The following is a 27,360-nucleotide window of genomic DNA, read 5'->3' as shown; positions in this document are numbered from 1 at the left end:
CCCGCTGGAGGTGTAGTTACCACGGTGACCGTCCCCCGCTGGAGGTGTAGTTACCACGGTGACCGTCCCCCTCTGGGAGTGTAGTTACCACGGTGACCGTCCCCCGCTGGAGGTGTAGTTACCACGGTGACCGTCCCCCGCTGGAGGTGTAGTTACCACGGTGACCGTCCCCCGCTGGAGGTGTAGTTACCATGGTGACCGTCCCCCGCTGGCGGTGTAGTTACCACGGTGACCGTCCTCCGCCTACGAGGCTGATGATGAGCGGTCAGATCGGCGGAGGAGGCCGCGGTGGAGTTTTGTGGCTTTTCCTCCAGATTCTTCCTGATAAATGTTGATGTTTGGGCAGAATTTAGTGATTGTCGTTCTCTCGTCCCCTGTGATTTCCATCTTCTCCTCCATCATGAAGCCGCCGGCAGGACGAGATCCCTCCAGCTGATCCAGTGCTCATCCCTCCTCCTCCTGAATGACCCCCGAGGATGGACGAGGACAGGGATGAGACCACCAGGAGATTATTCCACTGCGCCCTGGAGATCATCTCCCTGCTGAGCGGAGAGGTAACTCCTCTACATTTCTATCAGCTTTATTGTGTGATGTGACGAGTCCGACACCGGGAGGAGGAAATCCAGAATAGGAGGAGAAGGATTCTTTACTGTAAGAGCAGGGATTCTGTGGAGGTCTCTGCCCGGAGGAGTTGTCATGGGGATTCCCTATAAGAGCTGTAGAGGGGCCGGGATGTCTGTCCGGAGTGTAATAATATTCCCGGTTATGGCCCCAGATTACTGGAGACTGTTATTGATCCCGGGATTTCTACTGATTGTCAGATCTGGAGTCGGAAGGAATTCTTCTCCCTAAGTGTCTCTCTCCATACACAGGATTACACAATAGTGAGGAAGACACCGGGGGACTGTGTGACTCCCATCATCCATCTCCAGGAGTCAGGAGGGCGGAGCCCGGGCCCCATCACAGAGCCTCCCCCGCACTCCCCGATACATGAGAGGAACAAGAAGATCCTGGAGCTCAGCAACAAGATGATCGAGCTGCTGAGCAGAGAGGTGACTGCTGGGACATTATACAGGACGGCACTGGAGGATTCTGGGTGATGAGCGGAGAGGTGACTGCTGGGACATTATACAGCACTGGAGGATTCTGGGTGATGAGCGGAGAGGTGACTGCTGGGACATTATACAGGAAGGCACTGGAGGATTCTGGGTGATGAGCAGAGAGGTGACTGCTGGGACATTATACAGGACGGCACTGGAGGATTCTGGGTGATGAGCGGAGAGTTGACTGCTGGGACATTATACAGGACGGCACTGGAGGATTCTGGGTGATGAGCGGAGAGGTGACTGCTGGGACATTATACAGGACTGCACTGGAGGATTCTGGGTGATGAGCGGTGAGGTGACTGCTGGGACATTATACAGGACAGCACTGGAGGATTCTGGGTGATGAGCGGAGAGGTGACTGCTGGGACATTATACAGGACTGCACTGGAGGATTCTGGGTGATGAGCGGAGAGGTGACTGCTGGGACATTATACAGGACTGCACTGGAGGATTCTGGGTGATGAGCGGAGAGGTGACTGCTGGGACACTATACAGGACAGCACTGGAGGATTCTGGGTGATGAGCGGAGAGGTGACTGCTGGGACATTATACAGGAGGGCACTGGAGGATTCTGGGTGATGAGCGGAGAGGTGACTGCTGGGACATTATACAGGACGGCACTGGAGGATTCTGGGTGATGAGCGGAGAGGTGACTGCTGGGACATTATACAGGACAGCACTGGAGGATTCTGGGTGATGAGCGGTGAGGTGACTGCTGGGACATTATACAGGACAGCACTGGAGGATTCTGGGTGATGAGCGGAGAGGTGACTGCTGGGACATTATACAGGACTGGAGGATTCTGGGTGACAGGAGAGGTGACTGCTGGGACATTATACAGTACGGCACTGGAGGATTCTGGGTAATGAGCGGAGAGGTGACTGCTGGGACATTATACAGGACTGGAGGATTCTGGGTGATGAGCGGAGAGGTGACTGCTGGGACATTATACAGGACGGCACTGGAGGATTCTGGGTGATGAGCGGAGAGGTGACTGCTGGGACATTATACAGGACTGGAGGATTCTGGGTGATGAGCGGAGAGGTGACTGCTGGGACATTATACAGTACGGCACTGGAGGATTCTGGGTGATGAGCGGAGAGGTGACTACTGGGACATTATACAGGACGGCACTGGAGGATTCTGGGTGATGAACGGAGAGGAGACTGCTGGGACATTATACAGGACGGCACTGGAGGATTCTGGGTGATGAGCGGAGAGGAGACTGCTGGGACTTTATACAGGACGGCACTGGAGGATTCTGGGTGATGAGCGGAGAGGTGACTGCTGGGACATTATACAGGACGGCACTGGAGGATTCCGGGTGATGAGCGGAGAAGAGACTGCTGGGACATTATACAGGACGGCACTGGAGGATTCTGGGTGATGAGCGGTGAGGTGACTGCTGGGACATTATACAGGACGGCACTGGAGGATTCTGGGTGATGAGTGGAGAGGTGACTGCTGGGACATTACACAGGACTGGAGGATTCTGGGTGATGAGCGGAGTGGTGACTGCTGGAACATTATACAGGACTGGAGGATTCTGGGTGATGAGCGGAGAGGTGACTGCTGGGACATTATACAGGACGGCACTGGAGGATTCTGGGTGATGAGCGGAGAGGTGACTGCTGGGACATTATACAGGACTGGAGGATTCTGGGTGATGAGCGGAGAGGTGACTGCTGGGACATTATACAGGACGGCACTGGAGGATTCTGGGTGATGAGCGGAGAGGTGACTGCCGGGACATTATACAGGACAGCACTGGGGGATTCTGGGTGATGAGCGGAGAGGTGACTGCTGGGACATTATACAGGGCGGCACTGGAGGATTCTGGGTGATGACCGGAGAGATGACTGCTGGGACATTATACAGGACGGCACTGGAGGATTCTGGGTGATGAGTGGAGAGGTGACTGCTGGGACATTATACAGGACAGCACTGGAGGATTCTGGGTGATGAGCGGAGAGGTGACTGCTGGGACATTATACTGGAGGATTCTGGGTGATGACGGTGTCGTTGTCAGGTTCCTATAAGGTGTCAGGACGTCGCTGTCTATCTCTCCATGGAGGAGTGGGAGTATCTAGAAGCACACCAGGATCGGTACCAGGCCGTGATGATGGAGGAGCTCCGGCCTCTGACACCACGAGGTAGGCTTGTAGGCTTACATTCTAGTAAAGAGAAAAGGCAATATCTTGTTTTTGATGGTGGTGCTAGCGCCAAGGTCACTTCTCCTCTTTCCTCGGGTCTGGGGTTTACTTGTTTGGCCACTCCTTTTAGCAGTAATCCTTTTTCACTGGAATATAGGTAACATTTTTCAGTCTGGTGACAGATTCTTCTGAAGATAATCTCTTCTGACGACAATTTCCACCTGCCAATTTGCATGGGTTCTTTGTGGCCTTTCTGGGAGGAGATTTGGAAAATGCTCCAATGTTCGAAATCTCAAAATCCTGAGAATTTTCCCTCTTTAATATAACACAGGCAGCGACAGTAATTAGTTCACGTGATGATGGAGGAGCGCCGGCCTCTTACACCAGGTACTCAGTAGATGACGTGTGATGAATCTCCAGTTTTCTGCTTTCTTACACCTGTTTTTGCCTTGAACATGTGACTCTTGTGCTGATGTTCTCGCTCCCTCCCTGTCTCGGCTTCTCATCTCCCCCTTCGCTCACACAGGATAGTGATTGGTAGCAGCGTTTGATTTTCCATTCTGCGGATAAAGCTGCACATGAAATCAGCCTTTAAATGATCTAACGATGTCGGTAACTCAGCAGATTAGTGATGGTGTTTTGAGGACAATGAAGCCACATGAGGCGACAGCAGAATAATATTAGGAAGATTCTTTACATGATCGCCGATCATTAATGACGTTTATACTGTGTCGTTCCTCCTGAACTTGTTGGGGGTTCAGGACTGATGTTCTCATGACTGATGGGGTCCTAGAGCCAGAAGTGTCCTGTGTTTCCTGATCCGACGTCCTACACTGGGCGGTGCAGTTACTCCGGTGACGTCTCCCCAGTATCAGTACGATACAATGTAAGGGACGGCCCTGCCCACTGTCTACATGTAATGGGGGAAAAGAAGGAGTTTCTTACTTGTCCCATTATTATTATTTATTATTATAGCGCCATTTATTCCATGGAGCTTTACATGTGAGGAGGGGTATACATAATACATACAAGTACAGGAGGAGAGAGGACCCTGCCCGCGAGGGCTCACAATCTATTAGGGACGGGTGAGGATACAGTAGGTGAGGGTAGAGCTGGTCGTGCAGCGGTTTGGTGGATCGGTGGTTACTGCAGGTTATAGGCTTGTCGGAAGAGGTAGGTCTTCAGGTTCCTTTTGAAGGTTTCCATGGTAGGCGAGAGTCTGATATGTTGTGGTAGAGAGTTCCAGAGTAGAGGGGATGCGCGGGAGAAATCTTGTATGCGATTGTGGGAAGAGGAGATTACAGAAGGAGATCTTGTGAGGATCGGAGGTTGCGTGTAGGTAAGTACCGGGAGACGAGGTCACAGATGTATGGAAGACTCAGGTTGTGGATGGCTTTGTATGTTATGGTTAGGGTTTTGAACTGGAGTCTTTGGGTAATGGGGAGCCAGTGCAGGGATTGACTGAGGGGAGAGGCCGGTGAATAGCTGGGGGACTGGTGGTTAAGTCGACCAGCAGAGTTTTGGATAGATTAGAGGGGAGGCCACAGAGCAGGAGGTTGCAGTAGTCAAGGCAGGAGATGATGAGGGCATGGACTAGGGGTTTTTGCAGATTCTTGGTTGAGGAATATACGGATCCGTGAAATATTTTTGAGTTGAATTCGGCTGGAAGTGGAAAGGGCTTGGATATGTGGTTTGAAAGAGAGATCAGTGTCAAGGATAACCCCGAGGCAGCGAGCTGGTGGGACTGGAGAGAGTGGGCAGCCGTTTACTTTAATGGATAGGTCCGTTGTGGGGGGGTCACGTGAGATGAGGGAAAAGATGATTAATAATGTTTTGTCCATATTAAGTTTTAGAAATCTAGCGGCGAAGAAGGATGAAATAGCAGACACATTGAGGGATTCTGGTTAGTAGGGAGGTGATATCTGGTCCAGAGATGTAGATCTGTGTGTCATCGGCATAGAGGTGATACTGAAAGCCGTGAGATTCTATGAGCTGTCCCAGGCTGAAGGTGTAAATGGAGAAGAGCAGGGGCCCTAGGACTGAACCTTGCGGGACTCCAACGGATAGGGGGCGCGGTGAGGAGGTGGTGTGCGAGTGGGAGACGCTGCATGTCCGGTCTATTAAGTATGACGAGATCCAAGATAGGGCCAAATCTGTGATGCCAAGAGATGAGTGGGTCTGTAGTAATAGGGAATGGTCCACTGTGTCAAAGGCATAGGACAGGTCCAGGAGGAGGAGGACAGAGTAGTGTCACTTGGCCTTGGCGGCTAGTAGGTCATTGGTGACTTTAGGGCAGTTTCAGTGGAGTGATGTGGCCGGGAGCCAGTTTTTAATCGGTCAAGGAGGGAGCAAGAAGAGAGGTGGGAGGATAGTTCAAGATGGACGTGTTTTTCCAGTAGTTTTGAGGCATAGGGGAGAAGTGATATGGGGCGATGGCTAGATACAGAGGATGGGTCAAGAGAGGGCTTTTTGAGGATAGGTGTGATTGAGGCATGTTTAAAGCTTGAGGGGAAAACACCAGTTGTTAGTGATAGGTTGAAGAGATGGATTAGGGTTGGGATGAAGACTGGTGAGGTTTGGGATGAAGTGGGATGGGATTGGGTCAAGTGCACAGGTAGTGAGATGTGATCTTGAGAGTAGAGTGGAGAATCGATCTTCTGTAATGGTGGAGAAGTTGGTTTTGGAGGAGGTGGGCAGGGCAGGTAGGAGGAAGGGCACTGGGGGTTGTTGACCAAAACTGTCTCTGATGTTATCAATCCCATAGTCCCATAATCAGATTGTTACACGTCTCAGACTTACATTTATTGTGTGTTATTACTTACAGGGAACTTGCCAGTAACCAGCACATATGGGGTTAATCTGCTGGTTAATAGCCTTAGGGAGGTGCTTGGCCGCTGTACAGCAAATGTGGCACCCGGAAGCCACTGGTTTCAGTCATGCAGGCACACCAACGCAGCTACAGTTACCGTACATAGCACTGAGTGGTGGCAGAATGTAATCTTAACACCACGGGGTTATGTACTTTCCAAGAGGCCGGACAATATGTCCATCTGGCATGTAGGCTCTCTCTTTATCGACAGAACAAAAGCCACCACCCTACAGGACACAAAATTGTCTTCCTACCTCTCAGGTTTTGCGACCTTCACCCTTACAGCTCATGGTCTCTTTGATGTAGGTCTTTGGTGTTAGACAAAGTTTATAGATTCAATAGTGAGTTCGGTGTTCTTATGATATATACGTTATCCATGTTGGCTTACAACAAGTATCAAGATGTCACATTAGGAATACGTCTCCCCTATAACAACTCTCGTGATGGCAGACCACGACTGAATCACAGAATCCTAGACTTTTAGAGTTGGAAGAGACGTCCAGGGTCATCAGGACCTCCAGGGTCCTCGTCTCCAACCCCCCCTGCTCAATGCAGGATTCACTAAACCATCTCAGACCGATGTCTGTCCAGCCTCTGTGTGAAAACTTCCATTGAAGGAAAACTCACCGCCTCTCATGACCGCCTGTTCCACTCATTGATCACCCTCACTGCCAAAAAGTTTTCTCTAATATCTAATCTGTATCTTCTCCCTTTCAGTTTCATCCCATTGCTTCTCATGTTTCTATGTTGAGAATAAAGATGATCCTTCTACAATGTGACAGCCATTCAGATATTTGTAGACAGCTATTAAGTCTCCTCTTAGCCTTCTTTTTTACAGCTTAACATTCCCAGATTCTGTAACTGTTCCTGGTATGACATACTTTGCAGTCTGCTCACCATCCTGGTCGCTCTGTTCTGAACTTGCTCCAGTTTTTCAATGTCTTTTCTAAAATGTGGTGCCCAGAACTAGACACAGTATCCAGATGATGCTTGACAAAGGAGGAGTAGAGGGGGATAATGGCTTCACGTGATCTAGTCTCTGTGCTCACACGGGCCGTAGAGAGCAGGCAGAGAGGAGCACGCGGGACACAGAGAGCTGGCAGAGCGGAGCACACGGGATGCAGCGAGCAGGCAGAGCAGACCACGCGGGACGCAGCGAGCAGGCAGAGCAGACCACGCGGGACGCAGCGAGCAGGCAGAGCGGAGCACGCGGGACGCAGCGAGCAGGCAGAGCGGAGCACGCGGGACGCAGCGAGCAGGCAGAGCGGAGCACGCGGGACGCAGCGAGCAGGCAGAGCGGAGCACGCGGGACGCAGCGAGCAGGCAGAGCGGAGCACGCAGCGAGCAGGCAGAGCGGGACGCAGCGAGCAGGCAGAGCGGGACGCAGCGAGCAGGCAGAGCGGGACGCAGCGAGCAGGCAGAGCGGAGCACGCGGGACGCAGCGAGCAGGCAGAGATCTCTCTGAACAACGAGAAGATGGAATGTGGCCTGACAGTGAGTGTGGTTTTATACAAAAGGGGCAAGGCCTGATACAAAAGGGGGCGTGTCGGCTGCTTTTCACTGCAATGCCAGAGAAGTAGATCCTGTCTGGGACTGTGGGGCGGAGTCTAAAAATCGAGACTGTGAGGCAGGGTCTCAAAATCGGGACTGTCCTGCTGTATTCCGGATGGTTGGGAGCTATGCTATTAGTGGTTTCCCTCTATCCACATCTGATAATGGAAGACAACACCATGCCTTTATTTTCATTTTAAACCTTTCCAACAGAAGGCACAGATTCAAGATTATGTATTTCTGAGATCTTTTTGTAATAATTACTCTGATGTAATTAAATTTCTCAGGAATTTTGATTTGTCTGTGTGCTACCGAGACAGGACTTGGGAAGGTACCGAGTGGTAACATATTCCCGAAAGTCAGATAATTCAAATTGGAGTCTATAAGATCGGCCATAAAACGCCTTTTTCCAGATTGCTATATGATAGTACGCATCGTTCCAATCCACGTGGAACAGCAGAAATTCATGATAACAGCTCATCTTCAGGAGAAAGAGGCATTGGTGATACTTTACCTCAATGCTTTTCTGATCGTGGCCACATACATTAAGCATTGTAGAGTTCAGCTTGCGGAGATCAGGGCGACCTTGACAACGTTAGGTTGGCTGCTCATCGAGGTTAGAACTACAAAGGGTGGAAGTCATCTGTGGTCTTCTGCTGGACTCATCAAATCAGAGTTGCTATCTCCCAGAAGATAAGAAGGTGAAGGTATCCTACTAATGATCTAGATAAGAGGACTGAGGGTAAACTAATTAGAATTTCAGTGATAGCAAACTCTAGAGAAGCCAGTATGGACTCAGAAAGATCTAGATAAGCTTGAACAATTGGTAGCGACTAATAGAATGGCATTTAACAGGGAGAAATGCAAGATTCTACATCTGGGCAAGAAAAACCAAAATGCTTTGTGAGACAGTGACGTTGTGGTGAATGGCTGGTATGTGTCACAGAGGAGGAGGTCCTCTGCACTGTGGGCCTGAGATGTTGCTCTGGGACCTGTAGTTCCTCGAGCCTTGCTTATTGTATAAGGGGCTGGGCTAACCACACACCTCCCATCAATGGGTGTGTCTCATACGATGTAGTGAGACTGTGGTTTGCTCACATGATCTGTGTTGGAAGGTCCTGCGAGTGGACCGGTTTCCTGAATAGCACATGGTGAGGCCATGTACCTGCAGAGTCTGTGACAGCTGACTGCGTTGGGGAAGCCACCATCCTAAGGATCTGGAACTGTCGGGTTTGACCTGTTGATCAAGTCATCGTCCGGGACAGTGATCCTAGTAAGGCAGCTTCCCTGGAAGCCAGAACTGATAAGGAGTCGGCGTGTGGAGCAGGAGCTCCTGGAAGGTAACCTCAGACATAAGGGGGTTGTAAGAAACGGTAGAGAGGTGTATCTGCTACTTGAACAGACTGGTGGTCATAATATGTGGAATTATAAGTTTTCTTAGGCCTCTTTCTCACACCAATTTTTTCCCATTAGTCACAATCCGTCGTTTTGTCAAAAAAACGGATCCAGCAACTGATTGTGCAACTGATCCATCGGCCGGAGACGACTGACAAAGTAACGTTTTTTATGTACGTTGAAAAGTCGGACAGCGACGGATCCAGCGACATCCATCGTTGGCTATAATGGAAGCCAATGGGCGCAGGATCCGTCACTGTCAATCAAAAGACGGAATTCAGCAACTGATTCCGTCTTTTAAAGCTGACCGTGCCCGGAATAAATTATTTCTTTATTTTAACCCCTACGGCTGCTTTTTACATTCTGGCACAAAAAAATTCTCTCCTCTCCTCTCTCTCCTCTCCTCTCTCTCCTCTCTCTCCTCTCCTCTCCTCTCCTCTCTCTCCTCTGTCACCTCTCCTATCTCTCGTCTCCTCTGTCTCCTCCCCTCTCTCCCCTCTCTCCCCTCTCTCCCCTCTCTCCCCTCTCTCCCCTCTCTCCCCTCTCTCCCCTCTCTCCCCTCTCTCCCCTCTCTCCCCTCTCTCCCCTCTCTCCCCTCTCTCCCCTCTCTCCCCTCTCTCCCCTCTCTCCCCTCTCTCTCTTCTTTGTCTCCTCTTTGTCTCCTCTTTGTCTCCTCTTTGTCTCCTCTTTGTCTCTTCTTTGTCTCTTCTTTGTCTCTTCTTTGTCTCTTCTTTGTCTCTTCTTTGTCTCTTCTTTGTCTCTTCTTTGTCTCTTCTTTGTCTCTTCTTTGTCTCTTCTTTGTCTCTTCTTTGTCTCTTCTTTGTCTCCTCTTTGTCTCCTCTTTGTCTTCTCAAATTCAAATAGGCTTTATTGGCAGGACCAAAATACAATTAGTGTTGCCAAAGCAAGAAAAGAAGTGTGGCAGGGGAGTGGATTAGGGTAGTGGGGATGGGATGTTGGGGGCAAAATTTGGGGAGTGATTGTCCATTTGGAGGTCTTTAGTTCCTCTCATCTTATGACATGTGGTGACATCTTGGGCGGCGACCTCCACCATTGATTCTTCTTCCCCCAGTAGGATGCAGAATTTCCTCTCCTCGTCCATGTATGGGAAGTCTGGGGTATGGGTGGTAAGTTTCTGGAAGTGGGAGTCCCTCACTGCTGAGTATTTGTTGCAGTGCAGCAGGAAATGCACCTCATCTTCCAGAGCCCCCTGCTGGCAGTGCTGGCACAGTCTGTTCTCTCGTGGCTTGTATGTCTGTCGGTGCCGCCCTGTTTCCACCTCTAGGTTGTGGGCGCTTAATCTGTATATACTCAGGGTCTGCCTGTCTTTGGGGTGGCGTAGCCTTTCCAGGTATGGCGCCAGTGTGTAGTCCCTCCACAGTGACCGGTAGATGGTGAGTTTCTGGGAGTTCTCCAATTCACTCTTCCAACCCTCTATGTATTGCATCTTGCAGCTCTCTGAGATCTCTTTTATTTGGGCTTTAGTTAGGGTGTGTTGCTGACTTTGGTTGAGCTGGCTGCCGAGGTTCCTGGCTTGCTCTTGGCTCTGGCTCAGCAGGGCTTTATGATGGTAGGAGCTGGGGTTGCTGTTCTGTATATGCGCCTGGTGTGATAGCGCCCTCTTGTGTATAGTGAGCCATAAGGGGAATCGGCCCAGCTCTGCCCGACAGGCTATGTTTGAGGTGCTGCGATGTACCTGGAGGAGATATTTGCAGAACTCCAGATGGAAGACTTCGGTTGGGCTGGAATCCCACTTTTTCTGGTCTGGATAGGTTGCTGGACCCCATACCTCGCTGCCATATAGCAGTATAGGTGTGATGATGCTGTTGAATATCTTGAACCAGACTCTCACCGGTGGTTTGAGGTGGTACATTTGTCTTCTGATGGCATAGAAGGTTCTGCATGCTTTCCCTTTCAGGGTCTCTGCTGCTTGCTTGAGGCTCCCGGTTTGGCTTAGCTCCAGACCGAGGTAGGTATAGCTGCTTGTCTTCTCTAGCGTGGCACCATTTAGTGTGAGGGAGGAAGTGGAGGTTTCTTTAGAACTCCTCTTTTGAAACACCATGACTTTGGTCTTCTTTTGGTTGATGGGCAGAGCCCATGTGGTGCTGAATGTTTCCAGCACGGCCAAGCTATCTTGGAGGCCTCTCTCGGTTGGGGAAAGCAGCAGGAGGTCATCTGCATACAGCAGGATCTTCACCTCTCGGTCGTGCAGGCTGAGACCTGGGGCAGAGGAGGATTCCAGGGCTGCTGCCAGTCCATTTATGTAGATGTTAAATAGAGTTGGGCTCAGGCTGCAGCCCTGTCTTACCCCACGGCACTGCCGGAAGAAGGCCGTCCTCTTTCCATTCACCTTCACGCTGCACCGATTCTCAGTGTATGAGCTTTTGATGACGTCGTAGGTTCTGCCACCTATTCCGCTCTCCAGGAGTTTCAGGAACAGACCTGGGTGCCACACTGAGTCAAAGGCCTTCTTGAAGTCCACAAAACATGCAAATATTTTCCCCTGTTTTTTTTCTATGGATGTGGGTCTTGATGAGGCTTTGCAGGGTGTAGATGTGATCCGTGGTGCGATGGTTTGGCATGAACCCAGCTTGGCTTCTGCTGAGGGTGTCCCGCTGGGTGAGGAAGGTGATGATCCTTTTGTTAATAATGCCGTTAAATAGTTTTCCCAGAATGCTGTTAACACATATTCCTCTGTAGTTTGCTGGATCATATCTGTCTCCATTCTTGTAGATGGGCGTTATGAGACCTTGATTCCAGCTTTTTGGGAAGTAGCCAGCACTCAGGATGTGGGTGAATAGTTTTGCCAGTGCTGCATGTATATCTGGGGAACTGAATTTGATCATCTCTGGCAGGATGCCGTCACTGCCCGCGGCCTTCTTGCATTTCATAAATTTGATACCGTCTTTTATTTCCAGCACACTGATTGGTATGTCCAGAGGATTTTGGAAGTCTTTGATTGTCTCCTCCATGTCTCTGAGTTTAGTGGTTAGGTGCTTCTGTTCTGGGGTTAGGTCTTCTTCTGGTATGTTCTTGTAGAGGCCTTTGAAGTAGCTGTGCCAGATGTTGCCATTTTGGATGTGGAGGGTGCTCTGCTTGGGCTTTGTGCCGATATGATTCCAGGTCTCCCAGAATGAGTTGTCCTGGAGAGGGAGTCCTCAAGCTTCTGTAGTTCTTGGCAGATATGCCTCTGTTTTTTCTCCCTGAGAGTGCGTTTGTATTGCCTCTGTAGGATGTCATGGGCCACTCTTAGGTCCCTGTTGTCTGGATTCTCTTTCTCTCCCCAAAATGCTATTCCTTTAATTCCTGCAGCAAGCTGCTGAGATGGATCCGTCAAAAAATCTGATCCAGTACATCAGTTTTTGCAATCTGCACATGATCCATCTTTTGAACACTTTGACGGATTGTGACTGATGGCAAAAAACTGATGTGTGAAAGAGGCCTTAGTGAAATACTTCTTGAAGAATTTCAAGAGTGCCAGCACTTTCGGCCATGACTGTAAGTGGCATGGTTACGCAGGTGTTGGCCCTGCAGGGACATCGGGCTGCACAATGATGGTAATAATCAGTGTAAGTCTCCAGTAAAGGGTTGTTCATTCAGTAGAATATGTATTATGGGGCTTTTCTGTGGTATCTGCCCAGACAATCTCTCCTTGGCTCCCCGTGTCCCTCAGTCAGCGCCCATGACCCCGGTGCCTGCTCTCTAGTGTCCTCTTATATTATACAGTGATAGGCACTAACCGCTGTGTACCGGGGGCTCCCACAACACCGTCCTCCCGAGCGCTGTCACCGTTAGCCGTACATGGGCACTTTCCTCCTTCAGATACAAAGAACTTTCTGCCTATTTTAGTGTTTATATCGAGGCGAATGTTGAGATTTATCTCTATATAAAAAGAATAAAAACACAGTAACTCGTCTCTTAATAGGAGGACAGCAGGTTCTCTCCTCTTAGTGATCCCAGAGGATCCTGTCCAGGAGGGAGGCCGTGTCCTCATGGTGACCTCATGAGCTCTCAAAAAACAATCACTGGTAAATGGTAACTGTCCTTCCCCCAGTCTCCATAACGGTGAATTAGGAGAGAAGAAACCGCTGGATAGAAATGTGGAGCTTTCTCCAGCTCCTCTGTGGTTCCATCCCTGGTGGAGGGAAACTTGGAGAAGTTGTGCTTCTTAGTGCGGCTCCTCCATCTGACTGACGAGGGTCTTCTCTGTCCCTCTCCTCAGGGTCCTCATCCTCCGAGTGCAGAGCAGAGAGCATTAGGCTTTGGCCTCGCTGATTATCACTTCATACTTGGGGCCACAATGTGCTGGGACCTCGGTACCGGTGGTGAGGACCACAACAATGTAATTTAGTCCCTGATACATAAACCTAGAATTACCGGTTCTGAGAGACGTGTCTCATATATAGACAGATACACGGCAGGTCATGTATTCAGTTTGTGTCTCCACAGATGGATCCAGGAGGAGAAATCCACCAGAGAGATGTCCCCATCCTCTGTGTCCCCAGGACTGTCCAGAGGAGAATCACAGCATCCCGGAGGATCATCAGGTAGATGACCCTGAAGACCTCACAACATCTGACCATGAAGTGATGGGACCTGAGCTCATCTTACATTTTTCTTTTTAGGGTGAAGATCTGATTGATATTAAGGTTGAGGTTATACATGGAGCACAAGAGGCGATCGCAATATGGGCCGACCAGCAGGGTTAGGAGGGGAGACTTTCATGTCTGTTCTGTGGTCACCTACTACTACTCCCATCATCTTATCACATGACACAATCTATTTTGTGTGTTTCCCACAGATGGATCCAGGAGGAGAAATCCATCAGAGAGATGTCCCCGTCCTCTGTTTTCCCAGGACTGTCCAGAGGAGAATCACAACATCCCGGAGGATCATCAGGTAGACGGCGCTGAGCCCTGTACCGGATCTGTATATGGGGGACATTTCTGATCGAGGTCATAGATGTAATAGATTTTGGTGGTTTCTCATATTGTGCTGATTGTTACATCTGATACATCTAAAGGAAGATCCGACTAAGAATAAAGTGAAGGATGAGACAGAAGAAGAAGAGATGACGAGGGGGGATCAGCCGTGTGTGAGTGATGGGAAGGAGGAGATTCCGGGAGATGTTTCCACAGGTAAATGATAATAACTGGTGTTTAACATTGACTGGCGTGTGATAATGATGACCGGTGTGTGATATTGTGTGGCGTCTCCGATGCAGTGAAGCTTTATCCGATGTCCGCGTCACTGCAGAAGTGTCCGGTGATGGCGCGGCTGCTCCTGTAGAGTCCTGCGGTGCACCGATGAATAACGGGGCCACCTTCACACCTCTTCTTAATGATTTAGGAAGCACAGGTTTAGTTTTTCTTTACCTTTTGTTAATATTACTTCCATCTTTTACATCCATATTTTTCTTCCACAAGTCCCATGCTGCCATATAAATGACTGAGCTTGTGTTACAGGTTATAAATCTCCCGATCCTATGGATCTCTGTGATGTAGCAGCCTCTGCCTGGTGCTGACGAGTGACGACACATGTCTCATGTAGAGATGTCCTACCTGTCACCTCTGTTTACCTCTCAGTGCCTCCTACAAAGAGACGAGCTTTCTGGTTCCTCTATATCCAGGCCGGCCGTCTGGTGGCATGAAGAGCCCTGTGGTAAGTCAGTAAGTGCCATGCTTTGGAGGTGTGGGTCGCACATATGGCTGTCGTCCCTCTGTCATTATGGAGGCCATCTTGGATGTAGGAGGACCAGAAGACAGGTGTCAGTTGGAGGCAAGCGGAGGACGCCAGGTAGGTGACAGTACATGACTAATGTTTAGTCACTCCTCCGTGGTGCCGGGGTGGAGAATTGCTTTATCATAAAGGGGATTACGGGATTGTATAACATCCGGCCCCGTAGCCATGATCCCTAAACGAATAAAATCCATCTCTGTAGTCCCCCCCCCCCCACGACTTATAACATCCGGCCCTGTAACTCTCACCCCCGGTATATAACATCCTGCCCCTCTGCACATATAGGTTCCAACGGCAACTGTCGGGTAAATAGAGCCTGGAGGGTCGTCCTGAAAGGGAATCTGTCAGCAGATTTTTGCTATGGAATCTGAAGACAGCATGCTGTAGGGGTTAAATCCCAGATTTCAGTGATGCCTCTCATAAAGCTTAGTTCTTTTGTTTACTTGCAATGATTGTTTTAGCACCAGGAGGCTGTCATTGCTGGACACAGCAGCACCTGTCTCCTGGTCTGACTCTGCCCCCTCCTGTGGTAGGCAGCTCCGGGTCAATTACCACAGTATATACAGAGCCTGGTGTGGGTGGGGTTAGTTTTCTCAGCTCTGCTACATTGCTAAATCTAACAGCTCTGATTGTGTCAGAACGGCTGCACCCAGTAAACAAAGTGATATCTCCATGGCTTCGGCTCATCTTTGCCTGTGTCAGGCTGCTCTCAGATGAGGTTGAAAAAACCTGCTACCTTATCTAAAAACCCTTTTAATGTGGTGATATGTGCAAAACAGGCCAGGTTTAAAAATGCATTATATTGTCAATTTAAAAAAATAAATAAAAAAAACTTGTGTACTTTGTTATAAGACTACATTGTGATTTTGGGAATATCCAATTAAAGATTAGATCCATGGAAATAAACTACTCATCTGACCAGTCCAAGCGAATAACATTGGTCTGTGTGCGGTTTGTGTAATGTTCTTTCTACATTTTTTTTTTTTTTTTTTTTTTTTTTTACATCTGCACTCAAACTTAAAATACAGTCGTGTAAATGTAGTTTCAGGGTTCGCTCACCCTGGCCTATAAATAATCATAACATTCTCATCTGGGAAAGTGGGAGGATTTTCTTTCACTTGTCGTCCATGTCCCGTCCATGTCCCGTCCATGTCCCGTCCCGTCCCGTCCATGTCCCGTCCATGTCCCGTCCATGTCCCGTCCATGTCCCGTCCATGTCCCGTCCATGTCCCGTCCATGTCCCGTCCATGTCCCGTCCATGTCCCGTCCATGTCCCGTCCATGTCCCGTCCATGTCCCGTCCATGTCCCGTCCATGTCCCGTCCATGTCCCGTCCATGTCCCGTCCATGTCCCGTCCATGTCCCGTCCATGTCCCGTCCATTCTTTTATTCAGCTATTATTAACCCCTTACACGTGGATATTTTTTGTGAAAATATCAGAATTTTGGGAACATTTTTTTGGGAAAAAAAAATAGCAATTTTCAAGCTTTTAATTTTTATATCATTAAACCAGTTAGTCATTGTGACGACTCCTGCAGTGGACCCTCTTGGTCGTGGCAGTGAGCTGACCTAGTGAGGACCACCCCCTATACAGGGGGTGTCAGGGGCAAGCCCAAGTGGGTGAAGTACCATGACTGCTGGAACCAGGTGGCAGGCTCACAGGAGACACGAGTGTGCTAGCAACAGGGGACATGCAGAGCACAAGTGTGTGCAAAGCGTGGGCACAGGGACCCGCAAGGTATTGGACAATACAGGGCGAGTGTACGGGAGCACGGAGAGTATAGGACAATACAAGGCGTGTACACAGGAGTGTTTCTAGACACAGGATAGTGCAAGGCAGGTACATGAGGGCACGTATGGCGTGCACTGACAAGCACGCCCGGGTGCGAGCAAAGCAGGGCACGTGCAAAGGAGCACGTCTGAGTGCAAGGTTAGACAGAGGGTGTGCTGAGAAGAACGACAGGAACAAGGTAGGAGCTGAGCGTATGCAGAGGAGTATGACACAGCACAGACCAGAGGCAGAGCGTGTGCAATGAAGCACGATAGAACACGGAGCAGTGTATGCACGGAGCATGTACTGGGAAGCACGGCAAGATAGAGTACAGGAACAGCACAAGGCAGAGGACCCGAATACAGCGCACAGCAAGGCAAGGATCAAGCAGACTAAGCCAGGAGGCACAACAATAATCAGGCACCTCCCATAGGAAGAGGTAGCCTGATAGAGCACATGAGCACTTGGACTTCTGGGTCAGGTCCTCCAATACCATAGAGAGGACAGGGCTGAGAAGAGCGCGCATGCGCACTGGGAACACAGCGCAACCACGGGACTAGGAGTGAGTGGTGCTCATGCGCACCCGACGGGACCCCCAGAGCGGCCGCGGCACCGGAAGTGGTGACGACGGACCCGGGGTCCGGCCCCCAGGTGAGAGCGGCGTGACAGTCATGTTCTACTGTGTAATTAATAGATAACATTTCCCATATTTTTACTTTACTTCATTTTTCAATCGTCATTTTATTTTGTTAGGATGTTAGAAGGGTTAAAAGTTCATTAACAATTTTATAATTTTTTCAAGAAATTGACAAAACCTGTTTGTGTTTAGAGACCTGTTCAAATTTAAATGTACGTTGAGGGGGCTATATGTTGGAAACTGCCCAGTAGTGAGACCATCTTAAAAACTGCACCCCTCAAATTACGCCACACTGATGTCCGGAAAGTGAAGTTGTTTAACCCCTCAGGTGCTGCACAGGAATTAATGCAAAGCAGAATGAAAAAAAGAAAAAGGTAACCTCTAAAATGTTGGCTTGGCACAAATTTTTCACTTTTAACAAGGGATAGCACAAAAAACTGGACCCCACAATTTGTTACCCAGTTTATTCTGAGCGCACCGATACCCCACATGTGGTCAGAAACCTTTGTTTTGGGCAAATGGCCGGGCACGAAAGGGAAGGAGAATCATGTGAATTTTGGAACACAAATTTGGCTGAAATAGATTGCGGACACCGTGTCGCCTCTAAAGCCGCAGAAACCCCCCACAACTAATCCCATTTTGGAAACTACACCCTTCAAGGATTTTATCCAGGGATATAGTGAGCATTTTCAAAGCACAGGCATAACACAGAATTTGAGAACATTAGGTCTTCATATTGAAAATTTTTGTTTTTTTTTCACAAAAATCTTGGTTTTGCCTCAAATTTATTAGTTATCGCTGAAACTTCATCTTGTCCCACAAAAAAAAGGCGCCATACAGCTCCGTCAGTGGAGAAATAAAAAAGCTACAGCTCAGAATAAAGCGATGGAAACATATTTTTTCCCTAAATTTTGTTTTTGTGTAGAAGCAACAAAACATAAAAATTATCTACATGTGATATCACCGTAATCATACTGACCCGAAGAATAAAGCCTCCTCATCGCTTTTACCACACAGTGAACGGCATAAAAACCCCTCAAAAAACAATTCCTGAATTGCTGGTTTTTTGTTCATTCTATTTCCCAAAAAATGGAATAGAAAGCGATCAAAAAAAGTTATGTGCCCAAAGAAGCCCTCAGATGACTCAATTGATAGAAATATAAAAAAAAATTACAGCTATCAAAATATGAAGATGCAAAAACTTGTTTTTGTAAAAAAAAAATAGGAATTTTTTTGGTGTAACAGCAGCCAAACTTAAAAAAATATAAATCTGGTATCACTCTAACTGCATTGACCCGAAGAATAAAGTCGCCAAATCACTTATACCGCACAAGGAAATCTAGCAAAATTTGCGCTCCCAAATCCAAATACCAAGTGCCCCTCCTCCTGAGCCCCACAGTGTGCCTAAACCACAGTTAGCATCCACATGTATGGCTTTATTGTAGCGATAAGAGGCCGCTTAACTTATGGGGTGCTTGTGTCCAGAAGAACCAGCAGGGCACTACAACGTCATGGGCACTACAATGTCATATTTGCATCTTCACTTTGCAACATCCACTGCTGCTCGTTTCTGGCAAACACCCTTGTAGTGAAAATCGTCACCACACCTGTAGAAAAATTCCCTGATGGGTGTAAATTCCAAACTGGATTCACCTGAAGGTGGAAGGGGATTTTGCTCTTTTGGCACTTAGGGGCTCTGTATATGAAGTCCGCAAAATATTCTACAAAAGTTTGTTCTCTAGGAGTTAAATAGCGCTCCGTCCCTCTCGAGTCTCAGCATGTGGCCAAACAATACTGTACAGCAACATATGGAGCATTGCCACGTTCACAAAAAAATTGTGTGTCAAATTATATGATCATAGTGGTAAAAAAATATTTTTTTTCTTCACCTCTCAATGGTATGAAATTTTGCGAAACACATGCGGTGTAAACATGCTTACTGCACCCTTAGATGATTTCTTTGTGAAAATGAAAAATTTGGGCCAAAGCATCGTTTGGGGTAATTTTCATGGTCCAATGTCTCAAAATTCCGTGAAGCACTTGCAGTTTCAAAATGCTCACCGCACCTCTAGGGAAATTCCTTGAGGGGTGTACTTTACAAATTTGGGGTCATTTGTGGGGGGTTTTTCATTGTTTAGACACATCTGGCTCTGCAAACACGACATGGTGTCCGCAATCCATTCCGGCCAATTTTGCGCTCCAAAAGTCAAATGGCGCTCCTTCTCTTCTGAGTCCTGCCATGCGCCAAAACAGTAGTTTTCCACTACACATGGGGTATTGGCGTAATCAGGAGAAATTGCACAACAAATTGTTTGGTCCTTTTTCTCCCGTTACCCTTGTGAAAATTAGAAAATTTAGAGCTAAACAACAATTTTGTGTAAAAGTTACCACTTCAAGGAAGAGGACTAGAACTCTAGAGCCACCTATTGGACGTAGCAATCCTAAAGGTCAATGTCGACACTTTAACGAGCCTTGTCACATGACTCAGGATTAAAGCCAAACCAGAATCTCAATTTGCAGACACTGTGTTTTGGGGTACTGCCCCTCATCAGTGCAAAGTGTTAGATCTGCTGACAAGGCTCGTTAAAGTGTCGACACTTTAAATGTCTGAAGAGACATTTTGCATATTTCCCAAAGAAGCACTGCGGCTTTAAGTCTCCTCATCTCGGCATGCTTAGCATGTCAATCTCCGCAAGGAGAAACAATACTTCTTGGATATGTGGAAAAGTTAAAATGTTTATTTTTTTCCTTCCACATTGCTTTCATTCCTGTGAAGCACCTGATGGATTGATAAAGTTATTGACCGTGGTTTTGAGCACCTTGAGGGGTGCAGTTTTTAGAATGGTGTCACTTTTGGGTATTGTCTGTCATATAGGCCCCTTAAAGTCAATTCAAACATGATGTGGTCCCTTACAAAATTTACAAAACCATTTTTTTTTTTTTAAGAAACATGAGAAATTTCGGATGACATTTTAACTCTTATCCATTTCTGGCCGGATGGCCGGGAGTGCTTGTTAAATGCCGCTGTGAGAGTTTGACAGCAACATTTAACTAGTTAATAGCCGCGGGTGGATTTCGGTTCCGCCCGCTGCTATTGCGGGCACATTTTAGCTGTTCAAAGCAGCTGACATGTCCCGGCTTTTAAGTGGGCTCACCGCTGGAGCCCACATCAAAGCGGGGATACTGCCATTGGATGTACTATTCTGGCCAATGGCAGTAAGGTGTTAAAATTGCAAAATTTTTACCAAATTTCCATTTTGTTCACAAATAAACGTGAGTCATATCGAAGAAATTTTACCGCTATCATAAAGTACAATGTGTCACGAAAAAACTCAGGATCCGTTGAAATGTTCCAGGGTTATTACCTCATAAAGTGACAATGGTCAGAATTGTAAAAATTGGCCTGTTCAGGAAGTTAAAAACAGCCTGGGGGTGAAGGGGTTCAGAAATGTCTGTTTATTTACCGTGTAATCTATGCCGCAGAAAATAGGCGCAAGAAAAATCAGCTCATCCTTGGCGGAAACTCCCGGCGAGTTTCAGTATATGGAAGCACGGGAAGGAAGAGATCCAGCTTTAGTCCATAAAATCCAGAGTCTTTAGGAATTAAAACAGATAAGGCATCACTGCAACTACACCTGGGCTTTGGTGGGATTTGGGGATAAGGCATGTGAGAGGATGAAAACCAAACGCGTTTCGAACGCTAACTGCGTTCTTAGACTCGGTGTGATGAAGTGTGAAGAGGAAAGTTAAGGTTACAACCTATCCACAGCGTCCCCACACACAACTTTACCTATTCCTGATGATGAGCTCATTACAGCCAAAAGAAACTGCAGTGATGCGATGACCTGCAACAGAGAATCTCACGCTATCCAACAACGCTTAAAACAAAGAAACGATCCTATGTGGTCTTAGAATCGGGCCACGAATATCGTATATTCAAAAACTATTAAGAGTTAACGATGAGCCCTAAACCCATGAAAGCCACTGAAACGTTTTTCAGAAAAGCCCACCTTAGTTCTTTAACCACAACCTACGTATTCCTAGAGATGATAATACAATGGATTTCATATTAAAAAACGGCGTCAGAATTGATTTTAGATAAAAAACAAAAAACCATTTCCTATGGTCGGTGCTTTTCTCCTAGTTTATGCTGCCCAAACAGAAATTATCATCACCATCATTGGCTTTCTGTTAATGGTTATTATATAAAATGTGGTCAGTCTCCATGTAAGAGTCACACTGGGGTATCTCTCCTGCGGTAATCGGATCGGACTGGCCGGCACCTCTCCTGACCTGAGAGCATGACAGTATGATGGATTACTATGCAGCTGTCAAGCTCAGGTCAGGAGAGCCGACAGCCAGTGCGAGTTTTACAATCCGATTCTCGGACGAAAAATACGGCAGTGTGACTCTGCCCTACAACATGTTTATATTCAATTAAGACTCCCAACAGTTTCCAGTTCGGATGGTTTAAAAACTTTAAAAAATATAGAAAAAAAAAAAACTTTCTCAATTGTAATACAGATGACATAATCTATGTAATTGAATGACGTGCTTGTAAGCTGGGTAGCACGGTGGCTCAGTGGTTAGCGCTGCAGCCTTGCAGCACTGGGGTCCTGGGTTCGACGCCCACCAAGGACAACATCTGCAAGGAGTTTATGTTCTCCCCGTGTTTGTGTGTGTTTCCTCCGGGCATTCTGGTTTCATCCCACATTCCAAAGACATACTGATAGGGAGTTTAGATTGTGAGCTCCATCGGGGACAGCGATGATAATGTGTGCAAACTGTAAAGCGCTGTGGAATATGTTAGCGCTTTATAAAAATAATGATTATTATTATTATTAAATACGTTGGTTCCGCTACCAGAAAACTAAAATCCAGGATAAGAGAACATCTTTATGATACCAACCGTAATGTGTCAAATGCGTCAAATCTCTTTATTTCCGCACACTAATAGACAACGGATTGCGTAGTTTATAGAACATATTTTCAAACATATACGAGATGGAGATAAAGAAAAAAACCTTAATATACAAGGTGGGGATAAAGAAAAAACTTGCATCATAGAGAAGCTTATTGGATCTTCCTTCTTGACACACTGGTTCCCGCGGGTCTGAACTCAAAATGGGAAATCATGCTTCATTACTCATCATTCCGTTGTTTTTGCCTGTATTTGTAGAAGCAATGTATTGCCGTTTTTTTTTTCCAACTTTTATGTATTAATTTTAAATTGTGAGTGTTTCCACACAAAAGACCCAATGTCATGGGTTCTCAGGTGTTTTCTAATTAATTAACCAATTATCCCGATCATGTTGTAACCTTAATTTTCCTCTTTTCCTGTTCAGTCTAAGATCGCAGTTAGCTTTCGAAACGTGTTCGTTTTTTTATCCCCTCGCATTTCTTGTCCTCAGTTTACACTTATTAGGCCTAGGTGTAATTGCAGTGATGCCTTCTTCGTTTTACTTACTAAACAAAGACTGGATTTTATGGATTGAAGCTGGGGATCTCTTCCCTTTTGTAAATTAATCTCTGCCACCCCTGACTTGTGCCAATGTCACCAGTTTATAAGTGTTATTCATTTTACCCGTCATTGTGTTAATGTTATGGCATGTAGTTGTCTTCCTTATTACCGGTACTTTCACTGACGAGCTCCATAAAATAAATTTAGAAATCTCTTTTGAGTTGTAAAAAAAAAAAATCCCATCCAATCTATCTTTCATCCTTATAGGAAATCCTTGTGAGAATAACGGTTTATCCCTCAATTGTAAAAATGAAGATATCAGGAATCACTGTAATGGAGAAAACCTCATTACCCTTCATGGAGCTCCTGGACTTCACAGCACTTCCCTTTCTTATAATCCTCCTAATCATGAGGAACCCTCTCCTGAGCAATCTCACATTGTTACCACAATTCCAGGTGACAAAGTGGATACAAGATTTCAGTGCGACAAGCAATTAACCAAAAACTCAGATTTTTTAACACAAAGAAAACACAAAGGAGAGAAGCCGTACTCCTGTTCAGAATGTGGGAAATGCTTTACAAATAAATCACAATTTGTTATACATGGGAGACTTCACACAGGAGAGACTCCATATTCATGTTCAGAATGTGGAGAATCTTTTATGTATAAATCAAGTCTTGCTACACATGAGAGAATTCACACAGGAGAGAAGCCGTATCCATGTTCAGAATGTGAGAAATCTTTTAAATATAAATCAAATCTTGCTACACATGAGAGAATTCACACTGGAGAAAAACCATATTCATGTTCAGAATGTGGGAAATCTTTTATGAGTAAATCAAATCTTGCTACACATAAGAGAATTCACACTGGAGAGAAGCCGTATTCATGTTCAGAATGTGGGAAATCTTTTAAATATAAATCATCTCTTGCTACACATAAGGGAAGTCATACAGGAGAAAAGCCATTTTCATGTTCAGAATGCGGTAAATATTTTACACAAAAATCAGGTCTTGTTAAACATCAGAAAATTCACACAGGAGAGAAGCCATTTTCATGTTCGGGATGTGGGAAGTGCTTCATAGTTAAAAATGAGCTTATTACACATCAAAGAATTCATACAGGAGAGAAGCCGTATTTCTGTTCAGAATGTGGGAAACGTTTTAGAAATAAATCACATCTTGTTAAACATCAGAGAATTCACACAGGAGAGAAGCCGTATTCATGTTCACAATGTGGAAAAAGATTAGGAGATAAATCAAAACTTCTTATACATCAGAGAATTCACACGGGAGAAAGGCCATATTCATGTTCACTCTGTGGGAAAAGCTTTATAGAAAAATCAAGTCTTGTGCGACACGAGAGAAGTCACGTAAGTCGTAGATAAGCCGTATTCTTGTTCACTCTGAGAAATGGTGTGCAAAAAAATCAAGTTTTGTGAGCCACGAGAGAAGTCACACAGGAGAGAAACTATTCATGTTCAGAATGTGGAGAATTATGCATAAATCATATCTTGTAAAACATGAAAGAAGCTACAATTATGTGCTCTGTGTTTTATGAAGATTAATAAACATTGCTCAGCATAATTGTCTACACCCCTTTAATAAGTAAGATTTTAATTCATATCTCACTGAACACCAGAACAATTTCTAAAAATGTTGCCATCACTGAATTTCATAGAACATTTTTTTGTAATCAAAACATAAAAGTAAGGTTAATAATTAGTGATGAGTGAGCATACTCGTTGCTCGGGTTTTCCCGCGCATGCTCGGGTGCTCTAAGAGTATTTTGGCGTGCTCGGAGATTTAGTTTTCGTCATCTCAGCTGCATGATTTGCGACTGCTAGACAGGCTGAGAATACATGTGGGGATTCCCTAACAAACAGGCATTCCTCACATGTATTCAAGCTGTCTAGCAGTCGCAAATCATGCAGATGAGACGGACGAAAACTAAATCTCCGAGCACGCCAAAATACTCTGAGGACACCCGAGTAACGAGTATACTCGCTCATCACTATTAATAATATAACTTTCATGACAAAATCTTCAGTGTTGCTCAAATTAGTTGATGCGTACCCTCCATGTCAAAAACTGCTACATCTAGCATTTTGTATGGCCTCCATGCTTCTTTAATGACAGCACCAAGTCTTCTAGGCCTGGAATGAACAAGTTGGTGACACAATACATTTATTTTCTCTTTTACAAGAACAAGCTCTCTTAGAGCGTGGATCATGGATGGAGAGTGATGACAACTTGTCTCTTTAGATTTTCCCCATAGGTGTTTTGATGGGTTTCAGATCAGGAGACATTTCACCGCTGAATCACAACTGCAACCTTGGCTTAGATGTGTGTTTTGGATCATTGTCATGTTGGAAAAGTGCAGGTCTACCAAGAGCACAGAGGGATGGCAGCATCTTCTCTTTCACTATAGAGCAGAACATCTGTGAATTCATGATACCATCAATGACATATAGACCCCGGCACTAGCAGCGCTCATACAGCCCCACATAAGGACACTGCCACCACCATGCATCACTGTAGGCACCATGTATTTTCATTGTATTCATAGCGATGAGCGAGCGTGCTCGCCACTGCTCAATCAAGTATCGGGGTGCTTGGGTACGCTCGGTATTCGATCGAGTATCCATGGTGCTTGAGCAGATGCCCAAGTCCCCGCCTCGCATGTTTCCCGGTTTTTCAGCCACTAAACATGCAAGGATGGGGGCGTGGCCAAGATGCTGAGGAGAGAGGTCGCATGTCGCTGTGCTCCTGCCGGTAACGGCACAAAATAGCTCCCCTGACCGGCAACCAGAGCACTTAAAGCAGCCAGCGGTGAGGGAGTATACCGGGGGACCACCGGGAGAAGTTTGGACCCCATCTGGCGCGTGATACAGAGCGCAGACAGCTGTGGCAGAGGCGCGCGGGACGCGCTGAAGCAGGCAGGCATCGGCTCTGCATGTCTGAGGGCTCACCTGCTGGCTGACTCCCCGGTGAGTTGGAGAGCGGAGAGGCTGCAGAGAGTGTCGGGAGGCTGAGAGCTGATACCGGACCCCCCTGAAGTTGTGGAGCGTCAGTGGCGGGAACGGAGCTGAGGGACAGTGGCCATCTTGGGGAAACCCCTTCAACACATGGGTGAGGTGGTGAAGCTGGTGGAGTGCGGTGGTATGGAGCTGGGACTTTGTAGTGGCTGGAGGGGCTGACCTGCCTGTCTAGTTGGGGATTCTTGAATTTGTGGCTGCGGGGAAGCTATCCTAACCCCATCCACCTATTGTTGATCACTGAAGACGGGCTGAGGATCCTGGCCATTGTGTGAGGAACTTGTTCTGCAGATCACAGCTCTCTGCTGCCACCTTGTGTTCTTATGTACTGTGATGGTGGCACATAAATATGCACCACTGAAACAAACGGAAATATGAATCTGTTGCCCGCTTGAAATTAATTTTCGAACCACCCAAATATTCTACAAAGGCATGCAACACTATTGCTGACAAGCTGATTTTGAACCACGTACATATCCTGGAGGCGCATTATGGGTCCTCATAAATCACAATCTGCAGTTGACAAGCTGAAAACCTATGCTAGAGGAGCCAGTTCAACAGCAATGGCCAAAAATCCCTTAAATAAATCAAATCAAGAGGAAACATCGCTGATACAGGAGCAAGAAGACATGGATCCGGAACCCACCCTGAAGCAGTTCTCCACACAGCTACTGGTTGCCATTCAGAGTAGCACAGCTGACTGGGAAAATCGACGAGGTGAAGACTGACTTGGGTCTCCTCTGCAATGACATGTCCAATTTGGGAGAGAAAGTCAGGCGGAGGACAGAATTTCGAATTTGGAGGACCAAACAGCACCTTTACCAGAACGTCTCAGACTTCTAGAACAAAAATTGGAACTGTGTCTCCAGAAACAAGATGATTTGGAGAATAGATCGAGGAGGAATAATATTTGTATAATTGGATTACCGGAGAGAGCAGGGGGTAACAATCCTTGCAGCTTGGTGGAAAAATGGATGCGTGATCTACTCCCGGAAGCCACCTTCTCTGCTGCGTTCGCGGTGGAGCGAGCGCATCGGGTGCCTGGAAAAGCAAACCCTCCAGGAACTCCTAGACCTCTACTCGCCAGATTCCTCAACTGGAAGGACAGAGATTATATTCTGCAATTGGCAAGGAAGGCCCAAACGATCAGGTTCAAAAATACTACTGTGATGTTATTCCCGGATTTTTCGGCAGATCTACAAAAGCGGAGAGCATCCGTCATCTCTGTCAAGAGACACTTGAAAAGCTCAAATATCATCTATTCGATGGCGTACCCAGCTAGACTGAGATTGGTGGATGGGGATAAGGTAACCTTTTTTCAGACCCCTGCGGAGGCGGAAGAGTGGATTTCCCTGAGAGAAAAACGCCGGAAGAAGTGATAATACAAGTTAATGTTGCTGAGGGTTTTTTATTTCTGTTCTAAACCTTTCATAGTACCTGTGTTTCACATTGGTATACATGCCAGGGTTTGATGATTGTATTGGTGACTTTATGCAACTCTGACAATAACTTTATGTGATTCTGACATGTCTCCCCTTCCCTAAATGTTCATCTAGGTGTGCAGATAATTGCTCTTTCTCCTTGGGAGATAACAATAATTGGAGAGAATTAAAATGGGGATGTGGCGGGGCGCCCAGTTCT

The 27,360-nt window shown here is 46.8% G+C and overlaps 1 protein-coding gene across 1 annotated transcript in view; it reads left to right on the top strand.

Annotated features, from left to right (window-relative positions):
- LOC141060463 (uncharacterized) overlaps positions 1-24,268 on the top strand; it is a 120,318-nt gene extending 96,050 nt beyond the window's left edge. The window contains 1 exon segment of the mRNA XM_073556731.1: positions 23,327-24,268. Coding sequence (XP_073412832.1) covers positions 23,327-24,069 — 743 coding nt within the window. The 3' untranslated portion in view covers positions 24,070-24,268.
- Positions 24,269-27,360: the final 3,092 nt, after the last annotated feature.

Source organism: Dendrobates tinctorius, unplaced genomic scaffold (assembly GCF_039654945.1).
Source record: "Dendrobates tinctorius isolate UK_male_01 unplaced genomic scaffold, ASM3965494v1 ptg000237l, whole genome shotgun sequence".
Taxonomy (NCBI): domain Eukaryota; kingdom Metazoa; phylum Chordata; class Amphibia; order Anura; family Dendrobatidae; genus Dendrobates; species Dendrobates tinctorius.
This window is presented reverse-complemented; position numbering and strand designations above follow the sequence as displayed.